The 26,705-nt window shown below is 44.5% G+C and overlaps 1 protein-coding gene across 1 annotated transcript in view; it reads right to left on the reverse strand.

The window, feature by feature from the left end:
- Nucleotides 1–22,551: 22,551 nt before the first annotated feature.
- LOC132882507 (collagen alpha-1(XIX) chain) overlaps nt 22,552–26,705 on the reverse strand; it is a 740,050-nt gene continuing 735,896 nt past the window's right edge. The window contains exons 34-36 of the mRNA XM_060915622.1: nt 24,835–24,921; nt 23,506–23,559; nt 22,552–22,581 (exon numbers count right to left, since the gene is read on the reverse strand). Coding sequence (XP_060771605.1) covers nt 22,552–22,581; nt 23,506–23,559; nt 24,835–24,921 — 171 coding nt within the window. The remainder of the gene's footprint in view (nt 22,582–23,505; nt 23,560–24,834; nt 24,922–26,705) is intronic.

Genomic DNA, 26,705 nt, shown 5'->3' on the forward strand with positions numbered 1-26,705 from the left:
ATATAAAGTACACTATTATATTAACTTTAAGTTGTTCGTTGATAAATATTGCATTGAATCTGATCTTTACTGTTTCATCTCACTTAACACATTTCGTACTTTTACACTTTTTCTGCCTGTTGATGCGTCACGCTGTCCAATCAGAGGCGGTCAAATTTGCATATTACAGGAAGGATTTCTGGGATAGCATTGAGTTTACAGACGCTGTCTTCTTAAAACTGAATAAATATTTTAAAAGAGCCAAATGAGCCAGTCTTTTGAACGGCTCTTTTCAAAGAACGGATCACAAAGATGCGGATCCCATCAAAGAGCCATAAATCCCATCTCTACTAGTTTCAAAAGCTTATGAAAAACCTATATCATGTCACAGAGCATTAATCTCACGATAAAAAAAAAATTTATCGCCGTTAAAATTGAGTCAAGTTAACGCGATAACGCGACATTTTTTACAGCACTAATAATAATAATAATAATAATAATAATAATAATAATAAAAGAAGACAGGCGAGCACGTAATTCCAAGTGGAAATTTGGTATATTTATTGTTCAGCCATACAAAACATTAGGCTAACCCAGTTTACATTTGTTAAGCATTTCTAACTAGAATATCCTATAGAATACCCTATAAGCATAGCATATATAAATGTTATAACAAAACACTCCTAGCCTACAACAACAAAAAAATCGACAGTATAGGCTACTGTAGACATTATAGGGCTATGGTTGCACATTTCTAAAACTATTTGGGCTTGAGCCTCCGTGCAAGTGTTAAACTCAATATAACATAGCTGACCTTGTTTGAATATGAATAAGAAAAACGAGAAAATCAGATGCAGGTAAACGAAACAACTAAGCCTATTGCTTAGGATATCGGGTTCTTTGAACAGCTATGGAGAAACAGCAAATTGTTCACTGTTGAGGGCTTCAACATACTGCGCCTTATGCGACCACATATGCTGAACGCGCGCTCGGATGGTGCGCTGGAACCTGGAATGGCCAGTACATGCCGTGCCAGTTTGGCAAGTGTGGGAAAGTCATAGCAGTGATTTTTCCACCACAGCAGGATATCTTTAGATTGGTGTGATTCGGATCCAATGAGTTTCACTTTCAGATAATCATCAATCTCGGAGTTTACAGACTTCGATTCAGCACCCGTAGCACCGACATCCTCCCATTCCTCAAACTCACGAAAAGTGACCTTTTTAGGTGGAGGTGGCTCCATGCTTTCATCAGTTTGGACATCAAACCCCAACTCCTCGGTCATCTCTTTCACAGCTTCCATCATGTATTGTCTTTCATTTGCATTGATCATCCTAAGATGAAGACAGCGATGCTGTCATATGGGCAGAGGTCCGCAGCAACAAAATCAACACATTTCTCCACGGTCTTTGCCTTCAACGCATCTGTCACTTTTGCGTTGTTCCCTCTGAACTCTAACAATTGTTGTCCTTTTAACACAGTACATACATGGCGATTCAGGCCTGATGTACCTGATTTATGGCCGTTGTATGTCAGAACCTTTTGGCACTTATCACAGCAAGCAAAGGGCAGCTGATTTCCATCCGCGTCGTACACGAGTGAGAACGACTTCCAAATGTCCGATTTCAGGACTCTTGACTTTTTAACGGTAAATGTACCTCTTTTTAAACCAGCACTTACTTTTGAAGCACTGTGAGATTCAGTAAAGGAGCTCTGCTCTTCTGCCATGATCGGAGATCTCAAACACGGAAGAGGAAAAGAATCGAGAAACAAACGAGAGATCTTTATCCTCCCCTGGATCAGAATCAGAATTCTGATGACCAGCTCATCTAAGGTGTCATTGAGGCATCATGTTAGTGTGGGTCACTGGAGGCTGGGTGTAAACTGTTAGGACTTGGACTGTTTTGGCCTCTAGAGGCCGCTGTTATTTCCTTTTCGTGTCTTGTTTATTTTGGCCTCTAGAGGCCGCCACTGTTCCTGTGTTTTGTGTTTTTGTTAATTGCCTGTTAGTCCTAATTATCTTCACCTGTGTCCTTAATTAGTTTGTGTATTTATACCCCTGAGTTCAGTCCTCTTGTCACGGAGTCTTTGTGCTGTGATGTTTATCTCCAGTTTCCTTTGTACTGTGTTTTGTGGATCTTCTGAGCTTTTGCATTTTTGCCTTTTTCTTTTTGAATTATACTCTTTGTTTTTGTTTTTTTTTGTTTTGCCCTGGATTGTATATAGTGTACATAGTATAAATAAACCTTTTGTTACTTTTTCTACTTCCGCCTCACGCCTCTGCATTTGAGTCATTCCCCTGGTGGCCTAGTGGGGGTTTGCTGGATCATCACACCAACGAACCAGGTTCGAATCCCAGCAAAACTCTAACATAAACGGCGAGTCATTAGAGTGATCAAAGGATTTCCCGTTAGGGTGATCAATGGCAAATTTAAGATGCCATTCCTCACTCAATCTGGCAATCTGACTCTGCAAATTTAGGCATCTTAAAATGTTTTTATTAATGCCAAATAAAATATCCAGCACAAATTGTATATGATAGACATAAATTAATAATTTATAAATTTTATTTCAAACACGTTTTTAGTTAGCAGGACTGCAGCTTATCACCGCTCCCGCCCGTGCCGCATATGTGGACTCCCGCTCCCACCCGCGCACGCATATGTGCACTTCCGGTCCCGCCCGCGCCTGCAATGAGCTTTCAAAATTTGTCCTGCGCCGCACTGCTTTGCGGCGGGTCCCGCGAGTCCCGCGGGACACCCATGGGAGTGCAGGGCTCTAGCTCAACTATCTTAGGTCTTTTTTGTCCTCTTCCGTTTTATGATGCGCCAAATGTTTTCTATGGGTGAAAGATCTGGACTGTAGGCTGGCCAGTTCAGTACCCGGACCCTTCTTCTACGCAGCCATGATGCTGTAATTGATGCAGTATGTGATTTGGCATTGTCATGTTGGAAAATGCAAGGTCTTCCCTGAAAGAGACGTCGTCTGGATGGGAGCATATGTTGCTCTAGAACCTGGATATATATACCTTTCAGCATTGATGGTGTCTTTCCAGATGTGTAAGCTGCCCATGCCATACGCACTAATGCAACCCCATACCATCAGAGATGCAGGCTTCTGAACTGAGTGCTGATAACAACTTGGGTCATCCTTCGCCTCTTTAGTCCGAATGACACAGCGTCCCTGATTTCCATAAAGAACTTTAAATTTTGATTCGTCTGACCACAGAACAGTTTTCCACTTTTCCACAGTCCATTTTAAATGAGCCTTGGCCCAGAGAAGACGTTTGCGCTTCTGGATTATGTTTAGATACGGCTTCTTCTTTGAACTATAGAGTTTTACCTGGCAACGGCGGATGGCACTGTGAATTGTGTTCACAGATAATGCTCTCTGGGAATATTCCTGAGCCCATTTTGTGATTTCCAATACAGAAGCATGCCTGTATGTGATGCAGTGCCGTCTAAGGGCCTAAAGATCACGGGCACCCAGTATGGTTTTCCGGCCTTGACCCTTATGCACAGAGATTCTTCCAGATTCTCTGAATCTTTTGATGATATTATGCACTGTAGATGATGATATGTTCAAACTCTTTGCAATTTTACACTGTCGAACTCCTTTCTGACATTGCTCCACTATTTGTCGGTGCAGAATTAGGAGGATTGGTGATCCTCTTCCCATCTTTATTTCTGAGAGCCGCTGCTACTCCAAGATGCTCTTTTTATACCCAGTCATGTTAATGACCTATTGCCAATTGACCTAATGAGTTGCAATTTGGTCCTCTAGCTGTTCCTTTTTTGTATCTTTAACTTTTCCAGCCTCTTATTGCCCCGTCCCAACTTTTTTGAGATGTGTTGCTGTCATGAAATTTCAAATGAGCCAATATTTGCCATGAAATTTCAAAATGTCTCACTTTCGACATTTGATATGTTGTCTATGTTCTATTGTGAATACAATATCAGTTTTTGAGATTTGTAAATTATTGCATTCTGTTTTTATTTGCAATTTGTACTTTGTCCCAACTTTTTTGGAATCGGGGTTGTAGTTACTATAATCAAATTAAATTTCATGCAAGTCTTAGGAAAACCAGATTCATACAAAAGTCAATGGGTTATAGATTTTGTTCTGTGCCCGTTTAAGGCACTAATGACTCCAGAAATGCATCCAGAGGAGCTTTCTAGCTTGTCTGAATAGAAAACAAAATGGCAATGGCATGCACATGTCACATGTTTTATTCTCGGTGGTATTTCAAGGATTTTGCAAACTTAACAATGAGGCAACAATTGGCAACTAACCAAAATAAAGGTAATACAGAGCTTAGAATAGTCCTAGAATTTGAGATGGGAAAACGTAAGGTTGCATCAGCCTATTAAATTTTTTGTTTTTGGGTAAATCCATTACCTAATGAAGACTTGGTAATTTAACTTTGATAATACAGGCGAGTGTAAAAAAAAAGGTATCATTCATCAATGTTTAATGTTATCAGACCTTATTTTTCACATATTCCTAGTTTAATGTACAAAAATGTTTCATCAGTGAAAAAACTACATAAAATGATGCAGTTTCTTCAGCTCCCATACATGTATTCAAAATTCTTACGTGCAGCTATCATGGGCAAGAAAAAGAGAGCTGCCTACATAAGAGAATATCAGAAAAGAAAAGCAGAATTCTTACATGCTTGTCAAAACACAGCCAATAGTCTTGGAGACAAAGATGATTCCTCAACATCAGATCATACTGAGAACTCCACCCCTGATGCTGATGTTAATGACAACGTGGAAACTAACTCTGTAATTCATGATGCTAATTATGATGGTCAGCAGGTAGAAAGTACTGATGAAGAAGATAATGAATCAGTATGGGTGGACCATGGTAATGATGGTTGCAAGATCAACTGGTTGGGTGCCTTGAAGGATCCAGACAATCAGATCATTTTGAAAGATGACATGTCAGTGGTCAGTAGATGAGAATATCCTGACACGCAGTCTGAGTGGACTGCTATCAATCTTGAGCAAGTCTCTTCCCTTCCTCCCTAAAGACTCTCGTGCTTTGAAACATACAATGAGATGAGTGGATGTGGTGGATGAGAGATAGATAGATAGATAGATAGATAGATAGATAGATAGATAGATAGATAGATAGATAGATAGATAGATAACTATTAATCCCAGAGGGAAATTCAAGGTATCCAGTAACATTTCCGCATTGCGCAAGATCAATACAAAAACTAAATAGCATTATATGTATAAAAAACTAAAATACAAAAATAAATAAAACATTGCCAATAAGAGCAAGTAATAGAATATACAGCTCTCAGTGTGGGAGGTAGTGAGGTAGTGCAGTTGGCAGTAACCAGTCACAGTGCAAATAAGAGTGTAATGAGCAGTGCAAATACTTTGTGGACAGTTACATACATGTGCAGTGTGTTTAGTGGTATATGGTAGATAAAAAGCAGTATACTACATGATAGGCCTATGTATATATAGGTATATATAGGTACATGATATAAAGTATATATCAGTACATATAGTATATGTAAGTGTGATATTATACAATATATAATTGTGGCAGCGGGGGTGTGGTCAAGCACCGGTCTGTGACGGGAGGGCGGAGTCAGGGAAGGTAAGTGGCAGAATCACTACACCTGATGGCAATTAACCTGTGTTTGTGTGTCTTCCCAGTGACCGCACCCTATTTAAGGAGGGAGAGCGAGAGCAGAGGAGCTCATCCCTGGATGAGATGCTGGTGTGCGTGTCTCGGAGTATTTGAAATATATATTGTTGTACTGAAAAGTGTGGCAATAAAGCCTCTGTTTACACTTGATCTCTGTCCTGCCGTCCTCTGTGCTCCACCCACACGTATTGAGCCTTACAGTGGTGCTGAAACCCGGGATCCAGAGTGGAGCACCAACCGATCAGCCCCATGAAGTCCTCCCCGTTCGCCGACCTGGTCCACGCCCTCGCCACGGCCCAGCAAAGCCAGCACCAGGCACTCGTCACCCTCCGGAAGGAACAAGAGCGGCGCTTCGAAGCCCTGGTGCTGGCCCAGCAGGAAGACCGCGAGGCGTTCCGGCACCTCCTTGTGTCGGCGGGGTCCACCAGCACTCCGGCTGCGGGCCCGTCTCCCCTCACCGTCACCAAGATGGGCCCGCAGGACGACCCCGAGGCATTCATCACGCTATTCGAACAGGTCGCCGAAGCCTCGGGGTGGCCGATGGAGCAGCGCGCGGCGCGCCTCCTCCCCCTCCTAACGGGAGAGGCACAGCTGGCCGGGCTACAGCTCCCTGCTGACCACCGGCTGGCCTACGTGGACCTCTGCTGTCCTCCAGCGCGTGGGGCGCACTCCAGAGCAACAGCGCCAGCGCTTCCGCGCTCTGCACTTGGAGGAAGTCGGCCGGCCGTTCGCGTTCGGCCAGCAGCTCCGGGACGCCTGCTGATGGTGGCTGAGGGCTGATGACCGCGATGCCAAGGGGATCATCGACCAGGTGATGCTGGAACAGTTCATCGCTAGCTTGCCCGCAGGAACCGCGGAGTGGGTCCAGTTCCACCGCCTGGCATCGCTGGATCAGGCAGTCGAGCTGGCGGAGGATCATTTGGCAGCTGTTCCGGTGGCAGGACAGCAGACGGCATCTGCTCTTCTCTCTCTCTCTCCCTCCTTCTGTGTCCCGTCCTCGCCCCATTCCCCCACCGCGGAGACGGGGGCCGGCACCACCCTAGCCGGCCTGCCGCACCCGCGGTGCCCTCCCGTTTCTCCCTTCTGTGTCTGTCCCTCCCCCCCCCCTCAGGTGAGTGAGCCCCAGAACACCGGTGCAGAGGGAAAGCCCGGGCCGGTTTGCTGGTGCTGCGGGGAGCTGGGCCACGTTCAACAACAGTGCACGGCAATGGAAGTGGGCACAGTGGTTTGGATCCCCGACGTGCCAGAGGCCGCCCTCAATTGGGCCGGAGCGTATCGCAAACCGGTGAGTATCCAAGGGGCTACATATCAGGCGTTGGTGGATTTGGGTTGTAATCAGACCTCAATTCACCGAAGCCTGGTGCAAAACGAGGCATTAGGGGGAGCACAGGGGGTGAAGGTGTTGTGTGTGCATGGAGATGTTCACAGCTACCCTTTGGTGTCAGTCCACATTTTTTTCAGAGGGGAAAAATTTATAGTGAAGGCGGCGGTTAATCCTCGCCTTACCCACTCCTTGATTTTGGGGACTGATTGGCCGGGATTTTGGGGGTTAATGACACGCTTAGTAAAGAGTGGGTCCTGCCATTTGACAGGGGGAGGTCCCGGTGTCGCTTTGGCAGGAGCAGCTGTCACAGAGCCGTCTACATCATCTCCGCGTCAGAGTGAGGAGCCGCCAGCTTCACCTCTCTCTATTGGGGAATCCCTCATGGATTTCCCATTAGAACAATCACAAGACGGGACTCTGCGACATGCGTTTGACCAAGTGAGAGTAATCAATGGTCAAATGCTCCAGCTGAACGACACCCCGTCCTTCCCCTACTTCGCAATTATGAAGGATAGGTTATACCAAGTGACGCAGGACACTCAAACTAAAGAGCGAGTCAAGCAGCTTTTGATTCCGAAGAGCCACCGGGAATTGGTATTCCAGGCAGCTCACTTTAATCCCATGGCTGGACACTTAGGGCAGGATAAGACACTAGCCCGAATAATGGCCCGATTCTATTGGCCGTGGATTCGCGGCGATGTTTGTAGGTGGTGTACGGCATGCCGCGAATGCCAGTTAGTGAATCCAGCGGCCATTCCAAAAGCACCTTTGCGCCCTCTTCCATTGATCGAGACCCCGTTTGAGAGAATTGGGATGGATCTCGTCAGGCCATTAGATCGGTCAGCACGAGGGTACCACTTTATATTAGTTCTGGTGGACTATGCAATGCGATACCCGGAAGCAGTGCCTCTGCACAATATCTCAGCACGCAGTATTGCAGAGGCACTCTTCCGCGTTATCTCCCGAGTCAGAATCCCGAAAGAGATTCTGACTGATCAAGGCACTACATTCATGTCAGGGACACTGCGCGAATTGTATGGGTTATTGGGGATTAAGCCGATCTGCACCAGTGTGTATCACCCACAAATGGATGGTTTAGTGGAACGGTTCAATCGCACCCTCAAAAATATCATTAAAAAATTCGTAAGTGAGGACGCACGTGATTGGGATAAGTGGCTCGAGCCCTTGTTGTTCTCAGTGCGAGAGGTTCCCCAAGCCTCCACGGGGTTCTCCCCGTTCGAATTATTATATGGGCGTAAGCCGCGCGGCGTCCTAGATGTGCTGCAGGAAAATTGGGAGGAGGGACCTTCACAAAGCAAGAATAAAATTCAGTACGTTATGGACCTGTGCGCAAAACTCCACACGCTCACCCACCTAACTCAGGAGAATTTGCGGCAGGCCCAGGAATGGCAAGCCCGCCTGTACAACAAGGGTACGCGCCTTAGGGAGTTCACCCAGGGAGATAAAGTACTCATACTGTTGCCCACTTCGAGCTCCAAATTGATCGCCAAGTGGCAAGGGCCCTTTGAGGTCACACGGCGAGTCGGGGACTTCAACTATGAGGTGAGGCGAATGGACAGGGGTGGGGCACTACAAATTTACCACCTCAACCTGCTTAAACTCTGGAATGAGGAGGTCCCCGTGGCGTTGGTGTCGGTGGTTCCGGAGAAGGGGGAGCTGGGACCGGAGGTTCAAAAAAAGGTATTGGCATCACGCACCTCTCCGGTCCCCTGTGGAGACCACCTCTCCCCAACCCAACTCACGGAGGTCGCCCAGTTGCAGACCGAGTTTTCGGATGTGTTCTCGCCCCTGCCTGGTCGCACCAACCTCATAGAGCACCACATAGAGACTCCCCCAGGGGTAGTAGTGCGTAGCCGCCCTTACAGGTTACCCGAACACAAAAAAAGGTGGTTCGGGAAGAACTTGAGACCATGCTCGAAATGGGCATCGTCGAGGAGTCCCACAGTGACTGGAGCAGCCCGGTGGTCTTGGTACCCAAGGCCGACGGGTCGGTCCGGTTCTGTGTGGACTACAGAAAAGTCAATGCAGTGTCTAAATTCGATGCGTACCTGATGCCTCATATTGATGAGTTGCTCGATCGACTCAGCACTGCTCGCTTTTATTCGACGCTGGATTTGACGAAGGGATATTGGCAGATCCCCTTGACTCCACTATCCCGAGAGAAAACGGCCTTTTCCACACCGTTTGGTTTACACCAATTTGTCACCCTTCCGTTTGGGCTGTTTGGGGCACCCGCTACGTTTCAGCGGCTGATGGACAGAGTCCTCCGCCCTCACGCCACTTATGCGGCCGCCTATCTGGATGATATTATCATCTATAGTAATGACTGGCAGAGGCACCTCGAACATCTGAGGGCCGTCCTTAGGTCACTGAGACGAGCGGGGCTCACAGCCAACCCAAAGAAGTGTGCGATTGGGCGGGTGGAAGTACGGTATCTGGGCTTCCACTTGGGCAACGGGCAGGTGCATCCCCAAATTAATAAGACGGCAGCGATTGCGGCCTGCCCGAGGCCCAAGACCAAAAAGGGGGTGAGACAGTTCCTGGGGCTGGCTGGCTATTACCGTAGGTTTATACCTAATTATTCGGACGTCACCAGCCCGCTGACTGACCTCACTAAAAAAGGGGCACCAGATCCGGTCCAGTGGACAGAGCAATGCCAGCGGGCTTTTTCTGAAGTGAAGGCTGCACTGTGTGGGGGGCCACTTTTACACTCCCCTGACTTTTCTCTCCCCTTTGTGTTACAGACCGATGCATCGGACAGAGGGCTGGGGGCAGTTTTGTCCCAGGAGATGGAGGGGGAGGACCGCCCCGTCCTGTACATTAGCAGGAAGCTGTCAGTGCATGAGGGGCGCTACAGCACGATCGAGAAAGAATGTCTGGCGATCAAGTGGGTGGTCCTCGCCCTCTGTTACTACCTGCTGGGGCGCCCTTTCACCCTCTGTTCGGACCATGCGCCCCTCCAGTGGCTCCACCGCATGAAAGATGCCAACGTGCGGATCACCCGTTGGTATCTGGCACTCCAACCCTGCAGTTTCAAAGTGGTCCACAGGCTGGGGGCGCAGATGGTCGTGGCGGACTTCCTCTCCCGTCAAGGGGGGGGGGAAGTCGGCTGCAGGCCGGACAGCCACCCGGCCTGAGTCGGGTAGTGGGGGTATATGGCAGTGGGGGCGTGGTCAAGCACCAGTCTGTGACAGGAGGGCGGAGTCAGGGAAGGTAAGTGGCAGAATCACTACACCTGACGGCAATTAACCTGTGTTTGTGTGTCTTCCCAGTGGCCGCGCCCTATTTAAGGAGGGAGAGCGAGAGCAGAGGAGCTCATCCCTGGACGAGACGCTGGTGTGCGTGTCTCGGAGTATTTGAAATATATATTGTTGTCCTCAAAAGTGTGGCAATAAAGCCTCTGTTTACACTTGATCTCTGTCCTGCCGTCCTCTGTGCTCCACCCACACATATTGAGCCTTACAATAATATTAAGTGGGGCGGGACGGGGGTGTAGTGGTTAGCGCTGTCGCCTCACAGCAAGAAGGTCTGGGTTCGAGCCCCGTGGCCGGTGAGGGCCTTTCTGTGTGGAGTTTGCATGTTCTCCCCATGTCCGCGTGGGTTTCCTCTGGGTGCTCCGGTTTCCCCCACAGTCCAAAGACATGCAGGTTAGGTTAACTGGTGACTCTAAATTGACCATAGGTGTGAATGTGAGTGTGAATGGTTGTCTGTGTCTATGTGTCAGCCCTGTGATGACCTGGCGACTTGTCCAGGGTGTACCCCGCCTTTTGCCCGTAGTCAGCTGGGATAGGCTCCAGCTTGCCTGCGACCCTGTAGAAGGATAAAGCGGCTAGAGATAATGAGATGAGATGAGATGAGATAATAAGGTAAAGTACAACATACCAGCTTATCTACAAATATCTGTACGTATATACCCATCTATGCATATAATGCTATGTAAGCAGCAGAAAAGTTCAATGGACATGAAAAGAGCAGTGTAACTAGTCCTGAGTACAGCAGAGTCACAGAGTCTTATTTTTGCTGAGCTGGGAGGAGTTGAACAGTCTAATGGCCTGAGGGACAAAAGACTTCCTGAATCTGTCTGTGGTCTTGCAGCAGGACACGGTGCAGGCACCGTACCACACGGTGATGCAGCTGGTCAGGATGTTCTCGATGGTGCCTCTGTAGAATGTATGCATGATGGGGGCCGGGGCTCTTGCTCTCCTCAGTTTGCGGAGGAAGTACAGATGCTGTTGGGCTTTTTTGGCCAGTGATGCAGTGTGGTTGCTCCAGGACAGGTCTTCAGAGATGTGCACACCCAGAAACTTGGTGCTGCTCACCCTCTCCACTGCAGCACCGTCGATAGATAGTGGAGCATGCTGGGTGTGCTCTCTCCTGAAGTCCACAACAATCTCCTTCATCTTCTCCATGTTCAGATGGAGATTGTTGTCCTTGCACCACATGGCCAAGTGGCTCACCTCACTCCTGTAGATTGTCTCATCGCCATTGTTGATGAGACCCACCACAGTCGTGTCATCCGCAAACTTAATGAAGAGATTTGAGCTGGATGTCGGTGTACAGTCATGGGTCAGCAGAGTGAAGAGGAGGGGGCTTAGCACACATCCTTGGGGGGCCCCCGTGTTCAGTGTGATGGTGCTGGAGGAGTTGCTGCCGACCCGTACAGTCTGTGATCTCCCCATCAGGAAGTCCAGCAGCCAGTTGCACAGGGAGGTGCTGAGTCCCAGCTGGTCCAGTTTGTGAATGAGCTGCTGAGGAATGATTGTGTTGAAAGCTGAGATAAAGTCTATGAACAGCATTCTGACATACGAGTCTTTTGTCTCAAGGTGGGTGAGGCTGGGTGGAGGGCAGTGGAGATGGCGTCATCGGTCGAACGGTTGGACTGGTATGCAAACTGGAAAGGATCCAGGGCGGGGGGGAGGGCAGACTTGATATGCCTCATGACTAGTCGCTCGAAGCACTTCATGAGGATGGGAGTGAGTGTGACAGGGCAGTAGTCATTGAAGCAGGAGGGAGACGGTTTCTTCGGGACCGGGATGGTGGTGGTGGTTTTGAGGCATGTGGGGACAACAGCCTGGCTCAACAAGATGTTGAAGATGTCTGTAAAGACATCTGTGAGCTACTCGGCACAGTCTCTCAGGACACGACCAGGAATGTTATCAGGACCCGGGGCTTTTCGCGCATTTGTCGTCCTGAGAGCTTTCCTCACACTGTCTGGGGACAGCGTCAACACCTGGTCACCGGGAGGTGGTGGGGTCTTCTGTGTCTTGGTGTTGTTGTCTGCCTCAAAGTGAGCGAAGAAGTCGTTCAACTGATTCAGCAGAGACGTGGAGTTGTCACAGGTCTATGGCGAGGGCTTGTAGTCTGTGATGGTCTGAATCCCCTGCCACAGGTTCCTGGTGTCTCTGCTGTCATTGAAATGGTCAGCAATGTGCCTGGAATACTGTCTCTTGGCCACCCTGATGCCTCATGACAGATTGGCCCTAGCTGTCCTCAGGCCCACCTCATCCCCAGCTCTGAAGGCGGTGTTCCGAGCCCACAGAGGCCTGTCAGCCATGGCTTCTGATTGGCCCGAATGGAGACGGTTTTGGTGACCATAACGTCGTCCATGCACTTCCTCATGTAGGCAGTGACGGTCTCCGTGTACTCCTGGAGATCTGTGGTGTTGTTGTAGGTGGCCGCCTGTCTGAACATGCTCCAGTCAGTGGTGGAAAAACAGTCCTGGAGTGCCTCTGAGGACCCCTCTGGCCACACATGTATCTGCTTTTTAGCTGGTTTGGTGACTTTAACCAGCGGCCTGTATGCTGGCATTAGCATAACAGTGGAGTGATCTGAGGCCCCAAGGTGGGGTAGGGGTAGGGCTTTGTAGGCATCTTTATGCATGGTGTAAACATTGTCCAGAGTATTGTTTCCACATGTGGGAAAGTTGATATGTCCATAGAGTTTTGGAAACACACTTTGGGGTTTGCATGATTGAAATCCCCAGCCAGGATGAGGAAAACATCTGGGTGGGCTGTCTGCTGCTCACTGATGTGCTGATAGAGTTCATTCAGTGCTTCACTCCTGTTGTTATTGGAGCCGGGAGGGATGTATATTGCTACCAGCAATATGGCTGTAAATTCCCTCAGCAGATAGAATGGCCGGCACTTAATAATCATAAACTCCACCAGTGGTGACCAGTGTTTGCAGACCACAACAGCGTCACAGCACCAGGCATCACTGATGTAAACACAGAGTCCTCCGCCGCGAGTCTTCCCCCCTCGGCTAGTCTTCCCCCCCTCGGCTAGTCTTAAACCTCTCCCTCACACTCCTTCAGTGCAAAGTATCGATCTGTTTTTTCCAGCTCATACAAAGCCTTTATTCTCTCTGCCTGCCTGTTATTTTGACTCTTGTTATCTCCTTTCGACTATGCTTCTTGTCTTTTCTACTTTGTCCTGTTCACCGATCAACCAACCCTAGCCTGCCTTCAGACCATGACCTTGCTTCACAATTTGGCTTTGTTCTTTTTTTGCGCCCCGTTCTCCCCTGCGAATGCATTATGTATACAAAGGCTTTGTATACATAAAAAACTGTAAATACAAAAACAATGAAGCAGTGTGTAATTTACATCGATATACTGTAAAACTCCTAACCAAATACCACTGTTAATTTAACAGTAATAATATGTTGAATTGATCATATTTTTTTGTAGAATTTACAAATTGTTGTAGTTTAAACACAGACAAACTGTAATACTAAAACAGAATGTGATAGTTAAAATTACATCATTGCCCTGTTAAAAAAAAAAAAAAAATGTCAGTAGAGGCTCTCCGGCACATTTCGTAAAACTCTAAATCAAATAAAATATCTGTCTAGTAGACCATTACTTGTAACCATCATTTTGGAGCCACAAAAACCAATAATCGAGAACACTCGCAATTCATTCCTAGATGCTTTCAGCGAAACTTTAGGTCTTAACACGGGGTGGTTTGCTGGCCATTATGAGACTTGAATGGAAACGTCGCAGCTGAATCCAGTCAAACCTTGGCCATCTGGAAGAGAAATTACTACAGAGAAATTTTAAATGGGCTACTTATTAGCTGCTCTGCACATATTGGAATTTCTCATGGATTTGCAAACCAACGATAATCTCAAGGTAAGTAGGCCTAAACAATGCTATTTTTTGTTGATTCCTGCTATGTAGGGTAATTTATTTTACAAAGACTAGTGTGTAGGCCTACTTGTTATTTGGATGCAGACGAATATAGGCCATAAGGTCAACCCCATTTTCGTTTCATCTCGCTTCAACCTCTGCGAACTAGGCGATCTTTAGTTGATAAATAAGAACAGGTTATGTTAAGTCTACAACAAAAAGTTCGTGCCCATTCTTTATACTGAGGCATTCTATTTTCTTCACTATTTTCTTCAGGGTGCAATAAAGTTAATCTTGTGAGTGTAACTCTGCGCTGCCATCATCAGCTGTTTTCGCGGGTGAGAAGCGCTGCATATCAGCTCTGATCTCTACACAGTACACTTCAGCATTATCAGCATAGACATGTAAACAGATTTTCTGTAGATCAGTGTGTCGTGCGTGGCGCTGTGACATCACATGCAACACCATGCCATTGCGTGTGATGTCTTGCGACTTTTCAGAGCGCCTCTAGCGACTTCTTGGGATTTTTTTTTGCAATGTCTCACTCTAGCTAGGCACAGTGAGTGAGCTTCTCAGAGACCAACGTTCCTATTGGTTACCCAACCTAAACACTCTCGTCAAAGTTAGAAGGTAATTTAATCAAAACAATCTGCCTCCCTTTTTGTAAATTCAGAGTTAAAGGTGTTAGTTTAAGAACGGTCATCTAAACCCTACGTTTTTGTATTTAATGTCAACTTCATGTCACTATCCGACTCCCCGCCATTTGAGGTAAAACGTTATCTACCACTCTGTTGGGTTAGCCAAGCTAGCTAATCAAGTGTACCAGCAGCGTTGAGTTAATATTACTGAAACATACTCAACTGTCAGGTTAAGTTAAAGGCAATTTATTTTCAAGAAACTGTGTATTTTCATGTATTAAATTCGTTTATAAGCGATAACTGCTAACTTTATGTTGCTGCATTTGCAAGCAGCTAATAGCGGAGAGCTTAGCAGCTAAGCTCTCCGCGCCTTGTTTCATTGCCATTTTTGTGGGAGCTGTGCAAATTGAATATCACTGAATCATACTCAATCGTCCGGTTAAGTCAAAAGCAAATTTTGTGAAACGAAACAGCGTGTCTTCATTTTATTTTACACTAGTTGATAGGCAGACAACTGTGAACTTAATGTTGCTGCATTTGCTGTTGGCTGTTGGCAGCTAATAGCTATTTTGCCTGTTTCAATCTCCCCATGCAGCTAATAGCTATTTTGCCTGTTTCAAGCTCCCCATGCCATGATTCATTGTCATTTTTGCGGGAGAACCTTGCAAACGTTGAGGGGTTATGTATTGCATTGTAGGATTCATAGAAACGAACCACGCTGTGTGTTCAGATGTGAGAGTACAGATTGCTGGCAGACATTTTGCACATATGCATCATTTAAGTGTCACTTCTATTGAAAGCACAATGTCCCAGCATCGTCTGTTAGTGCTAACACAGCCATTATATAAAATTTTGTGTGCGCCATGTCACTTTGCTCAGACCGATTTCAGACCGTGCAGGAACTTCTTATACACTTAAAAAAAACATTTAGTGGAGGGAAGATCTGTTAAGTGTCCAGTGGCAGGTTGTCAAAGAACATTTACTTTGAAGTCATCATTTACAGCACACTTGTCTAGGAAACATTCTCACTGTTCAGTGAATAACATAAATGATATTTACAGAGAAATCACACCGCAGTCCTCTGCCACGGCTTGTGAAGAGGCTTCCCAGACCGTAGATGGTGCAACAGAACTACCAGTAAGTACTGAACTAACACAGATTTTCTATGAAACCTTTCTTAGGAGTGTTTGCTTGTTCTATCTAAAACTGCAAGGACAGCTCCTACTTCCAGATTCAACGATACAGATAATTGTTGAAGAGATGCAAAATCTTCATGAATTAGGCCTTGATTACACTTTGAGCAAATTACACTCTCTCATGAAAGATGAGTTAAATCTAACTGATGATGTGATGGGAAAAGTCTCTGATTGTATTAAGGATTCTGATCTGTTCTCTTCATCTCATAAAGGCCCACTGAGAACAGCCTACGCAAGAGCTCAGACATTCAAATGCATGTTCAAATATGTAGAGCCCAAAGGAGTAAGATTAGGATATGATGATAATATGAGACAAAGAAATGGTTATTACATACCTGTGAAGCAAACATTGACTAACTTACTAGAATCACAATTTTGGAAAAAGTCTGTGTTGCAACAGACTAATGAAACAGATGCATGCGTTCTTAGTGACATTTGTGATGGACAGGCCTTCAAGTCCAATCCGTTCTTCATTGCAAACCCAGGAGGCCTGCAGCTTATTTTGTACCAAGATGCATTTGAAGTAGTCAATCCTCTCGGCTCAGCAAAAAAGGCACACAAAGTTCTCGCTGTTTATCTTTCTGTTGCAAATTTGCCAGTTCATGTGCGATCCAACACAGATCACATGTCCCTAGTCTTGTTGTGTGGAGAGAATGAACTAAAAAAGTTTGGATGTGCTAAAGTATTTGCTGACATGATATCAGATTTGAAAGATTTTGCAGAAAATGGAGTCATTGTAGGAGGGGAAACAGTCCATGGGGCTTTGTACTGTATAGCTGGGGATAATTTAGGGTCACATGGCATTGGAGGGTTTAACGAAAACTTCACATCTTGTTATTTTTGCAGGTACTGTGAGGTCACCAGAGATGAATTTAAGAAAGAACCCAATCTTTGCGGCCGGCAACGAACTGCTGATACCTATGACGCTGCTGTCGCCTCTCTGTCTGAGGAGAGCAGAGAAGTCAAAGGAATAAAACTGAGGTCAGTTTTCAATGATGTGCCAAACTTTCATGTATGCCAACCTGGTCTCCCACCATGTTTAGGCCATGACATTTTTGAGGGCGTGTTGTCCTATGACCTTGGTCTGTACTTGAATTATTTCATCAAGACAATGAAATGGTTCACATACCCTTTTGAACAGGCAAATCAAACAATTCAAGGTTCAGATGCTCTCTCCAAGCCATGCACTGTCCAATCTGGTGCACTCAAACTCTCTGGTAACGCGGTCCAGAATTGGAATTTTTTGAGGTTGCTACCTGTTCTAATTGGTGACAAGGTGCAAAATGCTGATGATGACGTGTGGCAGTTGACTCTCCTGCTCAAAGATATTGTTGATCTAGTTTGTGCGCAGAAGATTTCAGTGTCACAGATAGCTTATCTTGAAATCATAATCCAGGAGTATTTGGATTCAAGGATGTGTTTGTTTCCTCAGAGTACTCTAAAACCAAAACACCATTACATGAGACATTATCCCACACTAATCCTGAAATTTGGCCCCCTTATTCGATTGTGGACAATGCGTTTTGAAAGCAAACACAGCTATTTCAAGCAATGTGCCAGGCATTTGAAAAACTTTAAGAACATTTGCCTAACTCTTTCTGAAAGGCATCAGATGTTTCAAGCATCGGCAGGACCAGGATGTAGTGAGCTTCTACAAATTAAAAATGGTTGCGCTTTTATTCCCAACCTTTACAGTGACACAGTCAATCATGCTGCTAGTGAATTCGGATTTTCAGAAAAAGATACAGTTGTCTCCACAGAAATTCAGTACAGAGGTGCAGTATACAGGAAGGGTGATTTTTTTGGTCTTGAATGAGTCTATGGAATTTGGGAAGATTGTCATCATTTTAATTAAGGATAATGCCACGGTGTTTTTTCTTATGGACTTACACAAATCAGACCATCTTCCCAAATACCACCTGTACGCTATTACACAACAAAGTACAGGAATGCACTGTGTTAACATTAATGACTTGCTAAATTTTTACCCATTGACATCATACATCATTGATGGACACAGAGTCATTCCACTGAAACACAGCGTTTTGTCAAAGTGATCTTTGCTATGTTTGAATTGGTAAAGCACATGTTCATTTTTTTAGATATTAAGTGTAGTTTGCAGATCGTTTAAAATGAAACACAATGACTAATATTGAAATGCTGAGCTTTGAGCATATTTGGCCAGAAATGGTAGCTAGAATGATGAGTTTAAAGTAGTTCTGTTTTTGATTTTCACAGACTTTGGTCCTAATTCATTTTGAAGTTAGAGTTGTGCCCAATATGAATGCAATGTTCTGAAATAAATTTAGTAAATCAGCTACATTTTGTAAATAATATTTCCTTATATGTCTTTAATGCAAATTGTAGAGATGTCCAAATATTTTCTACACTCCACTATCAAGGAGGACCTGACCTTCCAGACATTTCAAAGGATATCTTGGAAGAAACTCTTCAATCTCTAGGGGTAGAGACCCATGATGGCTTTCAGTTTGTTAAGGAAGAAGATTTGTTGTCAGCCTTGAGGCCCATACAAGCCCGGAAGCTGGTTGCTGTGTGGAGTCTGAAATGTAAGTCTAACATTGTGTTTTATGATGTGATCAGTTATCAACATTGCTATAAAGTTCAGTTAAAATGTAAATACATCCATGTTTTGTGTATGTGTACTTTCAAAGGTCTGGGCCAAGAAAGTGGTTCTTCAAGCCTTACTGCCTCACCAGGACCTTCCACATCCATGGTGTCTCTGTCGCCAATTTCAATGTAGTCATCGTCCAGCAGCTGTCAGAGCCCAAGTGGCAGTTTTCCAGGCTCATTCATGATACCATGGGGACAGTTCCCAGAGGCTTTGACGCAGGCTTTGGAGAGAGGAAGATGTCCAAATCCAAGTATGAGGAAAGAGATGGTCAGAATTGTGGTCCGCGAAATGATGAAAGTAACCACGTCATTAAGTAAAAAGAATGCTACTGATGTGGCTAGGAAATTAGTGGCAAAATACCCCAAGTCACTACAAGATGTCATTGAATGCGACATAATTGGCACAGGGTACGGCTCCCTCGTGAAACAAATTCAAAATCAGATCGAAAATGTGAAAAGACCTACAACACCAAAAATCAAGAAAAGAACTTCACATGACTCGGACACTGAGGAAATCCCCCCTGAAAAATGGGCAGCAATTCAAGACACCTATGGGTGCATCCGTTGGCATGTTAAGTTTCTGCCCCTTGGAGAAATGGCCGAAAGCCAGCAGCAGAAGAAAGAGGAGCTTAAAAATATGTTTAGCCAGAATGAAGAAAGCCCAGGTCCTTTGAAAATGCTTATGAAGTCCACATTCTACAGCCAGCGACAAGATGTGAACCAAGGGAAAGACATGAAGTACCTCCTGGAAAACTGGCCATATTGGTTTCATGAAATTGGCATGATTGTTCACTTTAACGAGCTCACTGGAGTTGACCTAAAAGAAACCTTCCTGAAAAATGTGGAACAGAAGGGGGAAAGGCTCTTGCACTTCCTGAAGACAGTTGCTGTCAACAAATCCAAAAGAGTCCATCAAGCTGCAACAAAGCTACAAATGATGAGGGGAGAACACTCAGGCTACACACAGGTCACAGAGATGGTGCTGCTTCTTCTGGCTTATTTTGACGAGAAAGATGATGTGATGTTCCATTACGTGGAGGACACTTGCCTGGCTGGAGAAGTGGTCATGGACAGAGTTCCCTTGACTCCCACGATTGTTGTATGTGGTAAGTTAACCTCACTCGCCTGAGTTGAAGATGAACAGCTGACACATAGATGCAGTCTGGGTATAATGAATTCTGGGATAGAAATAAAGTATTCTGGAATAGAACTCTGTCTAAAAATCATGTTCATGCAGCATCTGTAGTTCTTTTTGTCTCAGCTGTTCATCTCAAACAAGCCCACTCACTCACTCACTCACTCACTCGAACTCCACCCCCACACACACAATTACACACACACACATGCCTTAAAGTCTAAACACATGCTTTTTCATTCACACACTGGCACACACCACTATTTGTTTCTGTTAGTGTGGGTTTTGCATACAATCTTGTTTTCACGCTTGACACGAGTTAGTGACTGACATGTTAAAATGTAAACTTAATTTCTGGAATATTTTTATTTTTACTTTTTTTTAAGGACAATCCTGCTATTCCTCCAGAAGGATGATGCTGAGTGTGGATCAAGTCATCATGAACGAGAACATCTCTTCCTTTATCTCGCCCTTGTGCATGATGTTTGGCAGTTATTACTGCTTTAACATCCATTATCCAACTGCGCTTGCATCAACCCTGGAATTTCTTCAGAGGTAAGTTGTTTTTTTGGACAATTGTTTATTTAGTCATTTCGCTGAGGCTTTTATCCAAAGCAACATGCATACAAATACCTACAGGGCCAGTCTCCCCCAGGGCAACATGGGGTTACCCAACCCATTAATGTATGGTTTGAGTGGTATTATTGACTTTCCCTAAATATTAGAGACCAAAATGTCAAGTCTTTCTACTTGATTTTCCTTGTGATTCAGTAGAAAGGCTTTACATTTTAAACTTATATAGGGAAAGTCAATCATACCACTCAAACCATACATTTTCTGAAAGCTTCTGTCCTCTAGATGTGCGAAGACCGATAGCTCATGAAGAGTCCTGTAATGGATGTCCGTTCCTGTAATGGATTTCCATTGCATTTGCAATGTATGGAAATGCATTAACTACCTCAAACATGTAGTGCGAAATGTTAACATTCTAATTCATGTTAAGCATGGTGAGACCTTTCAAAAAAAAAAAAAAAACTAGGTGTCATTGGATAATGTGGAGGGTGCATGGTAAGGCCCCTTAGCTCCCTGCCTACCAATAAAGCTTTAATTAAAGGAAAACTGTAACCCATATTCTCACCTTTTTTATTCTTTTCTTTGTTGACTTGTGGAGACAGTTGTATCATGTATAAGTAGTGTTTCCTCTCTCTGTATTCCTAGATGTTTCTTCTCTATTAATCCAGAGAGAGGGGACGAAAGTGGAGCGAACAAATGCGATGCGGTTGCATGTTAATCCAAGAGTTCTTACCTTGATTCAGGACCTCTCCGACCACAAATGGTGAGCCATTTAAAAAGGTACTTGTGCTAGTGCTACTGTTGTCTTTGATTATTGACTGGCTTTACAAATGAAATTAATGGGAGAGGCAGTGGGAACGATAACTGTTCTGTTGCTACTGTCCCGTGGACTGTTTCAAGACAGTGCCAACTGTCCAGAGACAGCAAGGCACTGTCCCGAGATAGTCAGGCACTGTCCCCGGGACAGCGGGGCACTGTCCTGAGATAGTTAGGCACAGCGCCTGGCTGTCTCAGGACAGTGCCTGGCTGTCTCAGGACAGTGCCCGATTGTCTTGGGACAGTGGGCACTGTCCCGGGACAGTCCATGGGACTGCAGCAACAGTAAAGAACAGTTATTGTCAGCCAGGCACTGTCCAGGGTCAGCCAGGCACTGTCCCCGGATGGCCAGGCACTGTCCCCATCCCGGGACAGCCAGGCACTGTCCTGAGACAGTTAGGCACAGTGCCTGGCTGTCTCGGGACAGTGCCTGGCTGTCCCTGGACAGTGCCTGGCTGTCTCGGGACAGTGCCTAGTGTCCCAGGGCTGTGCCCGACTGTCTCGGGACAGTAGGCACTGTCCCGGGACAATCCACAGGACAGCAGCAACAGTACAGAACAGTTATTGTTCCCACTGCTACTGATTGAGATTATTGTGTGTGTGTCTTTCTCTTCTCTATTCCCTAGGTGTTCCTTGAAGTGACCACAGCAGTGAACACTCAGTTTCCCTAGATGTTCTTCTAGAGTTTGTTTCTATTAATCCGGGGAAGGGGATGCACAAAAGCAACGCGGTTGCACGTTAATCCAAGTTTCCTTACCTTGAGTCAGGACCTCTCCAACCGTGATTGGCGAGCTGTTTAAAAAGGTACATGTGCTATTGCTAGTGCTAGTACTACTGTTGTCTTTGATTATTTATTGACTGACTTTACAAATGAAACTAATGTGTATGTTACTAATGTGTATGTTACTGTGTATGTTTCTTTCTCTTCTCTATTCCCCTAGGTGTTCCTTTGAGTGACCACAGCAGTGAACACTCACATTTCCCTAGATGTTCTTCTAGATGTTTCTTTATATTAATCCAGAGAGGGGACGATCAAAAGCAACGCGGCTGTACATTAATCCAAGTTTCTTTACCTTGAGTCAGGACCTCTCCGACCATGTTTGGCGAGCTGTTTAAAAAGGTGCATGTGCTAGTGGTAGTGCTACTGTTGTCTTTGATTATTGACTGACTTTACACATAAAACTAATGGAGATTACTGTGTATGTGTTTCTTTCTCTTATCTATTCCCCTAGGTGTTCCTTCAAGTGACCCGAGACGGTGAACACTCATATCTCCTTTGTTTGTGGGCCGATATTAACGATACAGGCCATCAAGGTTCACTCACTCGCTCACTTCTACACCTCATTCCTCTCTTCCTCATTCTTTTTTCAACAATAAATTTGCATTCTTTTGAATCGTACATTGACTAACGAGTGGTTTGTTACAGCCTAACTTTTCATTTAGAAGTAATTTTGAAGTAATTTGAAGCACTGCAGATAAAAAGTAAAACTGAAATACATGTGTACATGTCCCGTTGTTTTTACGAAAAAAAAAAAACTGGCAGCTGTGGTTGCCAGAATAATCCCGTTAATAAATACAGTACATATGTAAACATTACAGAACAACTTGTAAATTTTACATGCTGAAACTGCTAATTTTACATTGAATCCCGGTGAAATGTTCATGCAATCATTGTTTATTGTACAATGAATATCCGTAAAATTAACAGTTATGTATTGATTATTGTACATTGAATACCTGTAAAATTTACATTTAGTTATCATTAATTGTACATGGAATCCCAGTGAAATGTACAAGTTATTCTGTAATGTTGTTTACATTTCACTGTATTTTTAACAGGATTATTCTGGCAACCACAGCTGCCAGTATTTTTCTGTAAAAACAACAGATTTTTTTTTTACAGTGTGCATCCGTAAGTGCCTGTGTCCTGACAAAGATAAATTTCATGTCTTCAAGCCAACATGTGATCTTTTTTTATTAGAAAAGACACATTCACAAACAAAAGGTACCCAAATTTATCAAAATTCATTGATTTCCTATTGAGTGACATGTTTTGAATTTCCATGTTCCAGAAAAAAAAAATGAAAATATGAAATATGCTCAAATGAAAAATATGAGTGGTATATTTCTCAGTAAAACTTATGGAGTCCATAATTTTTGGTATTGTTTCTATATATAATTACATAAAACCCAGATCCAAAAAATCATCCCGATCCTGCATTTTGTAGTCTCTGTATCTCTGGAAGTTCTGATCAATTTTGATTTAAGTCAGCATAAAATACTCTTTGAAATACATTACATTGCACTGTAAACAACCCAAACTGAAATTTCCATGAGGTAATACGAGTTATAGTCAAACCTTTGGAAAGAGAGAGTAATCTGTCTGATTTTACCTTTGGACCCTCTTTTCCTGGGTTACCAACTGGACCTCTCAGACCCTGATCACCCTATGAAACAGAACACATAAATGTGTACTTGCACAATTTTCTCCATGTTTCAAACAAAATGCTATTTAAGATTTTACTGTTTAGAATAACTTTAAAAGTATAGAGAGCTTGCAGTCACGTGACCGGAAAGTACACAGCCACCATCTTGTCGGTAAAAAACACCGCTGAATACTGCTGCACTCGTGTACAAAATGGATAAATTTCAACCGACGGACTACACGGCTCATTTTTCTAATGAACAGATAACTAGATATATGTCTAAAATAAACGACCTACAGATTAGTGACCCTTATGGCTTACCAGATGTAGTTTTCACGACAGTGTCAGTGGATATTGAACTGCCAGAGGTAGAATACCCAGATGTGTATAATTACCTCATTAACTTTCCCTCGCTGTTCAGTGGTGAAGCACTGCGTGCTTATAAATCTCTGGACAGTTATCTTTACAGAAATTCAGGATTTGTCAGCTGCCCTCAGATGTGGCATCTTGTAAACAAGAAAATAACAATCCTCATTGGATGGGTAAGTCACTTAAGTATTACTAGTACTGATATCAGTAGTATCTAGTATAGCACTGACCAGCCGATTATAGAATAGAATAAGGTAATTCCAGCTGTAATTCCAAATCGTCCGTCTTGTTTACCATGGATCTGGTGTTGGAGAGATAGAGGCTTGGCAGTGGAGATTTGAGTGGCTGTTTTCTGAGCTTAGTCAACAGGCCGGCTCTGCCTGCAGCCTCGCTTTTGCTTCCGCTCCCGACACTGCCTCCTTCGCCTGCCAGACCCGATAACAATCCACGGAGACCCCGCTGGTCTCGCTATCTCGTCCAGAATGTTGTGCATGCAATGGAAATTGCTACAAACCGTCATTTTCTGCTGGAAACCAATGTCCAGTAAGTCCATACGGTTGTAGTGGATATTGAAGTCCAGTACAGATGAACAACACGCAAAAATACACACAAAAAACATAAAAAACATGCACAGGTAGGGAGAGCTTGTAGCCGCAGCCATTGTAGTAGAATTGTGTATAGTAGGGTTTTCCAGAAGAAAAGGTAGGAGTAGAAGCAGAAGTAGAACCAGAAGTAGAAGTAGAAGGCGGAAATATGGTGTTTGACCAACAAGATGGCGTCTGTTACAATCTGGATTGGCTGTGACGTCACATGCAAGATCTCTATAGGCAGTTGGTGTTAGTTTAGTGTGTGTGTGTGTGTGTGTGTGTGTGTGTGTGTGTGTGTGTGTGTGTGTGTGATTAATTTTGTTTGGTCTTAGTCACTTACTTTGTCTCCTTGAATACCCTCTCCTCCAGGTACTCCCTTCTCCCCTTTCTGTCCAAGTAATCTCATCTGGCAGACACGGCAAGCATTCTACAGTCACATGTACACACGCACGCAAAAAAAAAAAAAATCATACACTGAATCCTGTGGTACTTTACCCTGTGTGCCTAAACCTGCACAAAGTATTTCTCAGCAGAATCATTGACTTTTCATTTGTAATCATTTATAATTGCATGTACCTGGAAAAAAGCATAACATTTAAACCAATTGCAAGCCTATAGCCACACCATGGCTTTCCTTTCCCTCTATCTGAGAAGGGATAGACAAATTATTGGCCCTGGTACTCAGGAAAAGTAGGTATTGTATCTGGGCTATTCATTTTTTTTTTTATTCATAGTTATTTGTTCTTGTTTGTAGACAAGCAAGTTGAAAAACAAAAGAAAATAAATCCTGCTTCCTATTGACTGTTGCAAAACAAAAAGTTTTAATTTGTCATGACCTGGCGACTTGTCCAGGGTGTACCCTGCCTTTCACCTGTAGTCAGCTGGGATAGGCTCCAGCTTGCCTGCGACCCTGTAGAACAGGATAAAGTGGCTAGAGATAATAAGGAGATGTTTTAATGAGACCATTTGTGAATAATTCTACTCTTGGTGCCAATTCTGTCAGGTGAACGTTGGAAGCCAAAAATTTCCAGGGCAGCACGGTGGTGTAAGTGGTTAGCACAGGTGCCTTACAGCAAGAAGGTTCTAGGTTCAAGCCCAGTGGCTGGCGGGGGCCTTTCTGTGTGGAGTTTGCATGTTCTCCCCGTATCTGCGTGGGTTTCCTCTGGGTGCTCTGGTTTCCCCCGCAGTTCAAAGACATGTGGTTAGGTTAATATGGGACGGTCTTGGGCTGAGGCGCCCTTGAGCAAGCCACCTAACACCCAACTGCTCTCCAGGTGCTATTAGCATAGCTGCCCACAGCAGTGGGTATGTGTGTGTGCTCATTGCTTGCATGTGTGTTCACTGCTTCAGATGGGTTAAATGCAGAGAGGAATTTCACAAGCGTGTGATGAATAAAGTTGTTCTTCTTATTCTGAAAATTCATCAAACTTTGTACAGTGTTTATGATTCTCTGATATCAAATTTCTGTCACAGACAATGTATATCAAACTTTCACTAACTCGCTCTGTAGGTCACATTCTACATTGTTATTTAACCACACCCACATCTGCACTACTATATTTGAATAAGATCAAAATACAATGATTTACATGTTTTACTTCATTTTTAAGAATTGACTATAACAGATGCAATTTTGTACACAACATGTGATTATACTTAGGCTTACTTCAGAAGCCTTCTAAATTTCCCTCTTATTAGCCATAGACAGACTTGCAAGTCATGTAATTTAGCCACTGGGGTTGCAAATCCAGCCACTGCAGTTGCACAAGCCCAGAATTTCAATTAAATTTAAGCCCATAAAATTCTTAGTGCCAATCCCAAGCCCAGATAAATAGGGAGGGTTGCATCAAGAAGGGCATCTGGTGTAAAACTCATGCCAAATCAACTATGTGGATGACAAAGAGAACTTTCATACAAGATCGGTGGAGGCCAGGGTTAACAACAATCGCCACTGGAACTAATTTCCAGCAGGGTACCAGTGGAAACTATGCTATTTGTAGGAAAAGGAGGAGAAAGAGAGGTGGAAGGTGAATTTGGAAGAAATATGAGAACAGAAAAGGCAGGAGAGTGGAATTGAAAGTTGGATCTCTAAATGGTATTTAGACTGACACTATGACTAGTAAAGGAAGAGAACTGGCTGATATGATGGAGAGGCGAAAGATTGACATCCTGTAGTAAGGAAGTAAGGCCAGGAATATTGGAGGTGGTTTC

This window comes from Neoarius graeffei, chromosome 3, assembly GCF_027579695.1.
Source record: "Neoarius graeffei isolate fNeoGra1 chromosome 3, fNeoGra1.pri, whole genome shotgun sequence".
NCBI lineage: Eukaryota > Metazoa > Chordata > Actinopteri > Siluriformes > Ariidae > Neoarius > Neoarius graeffei.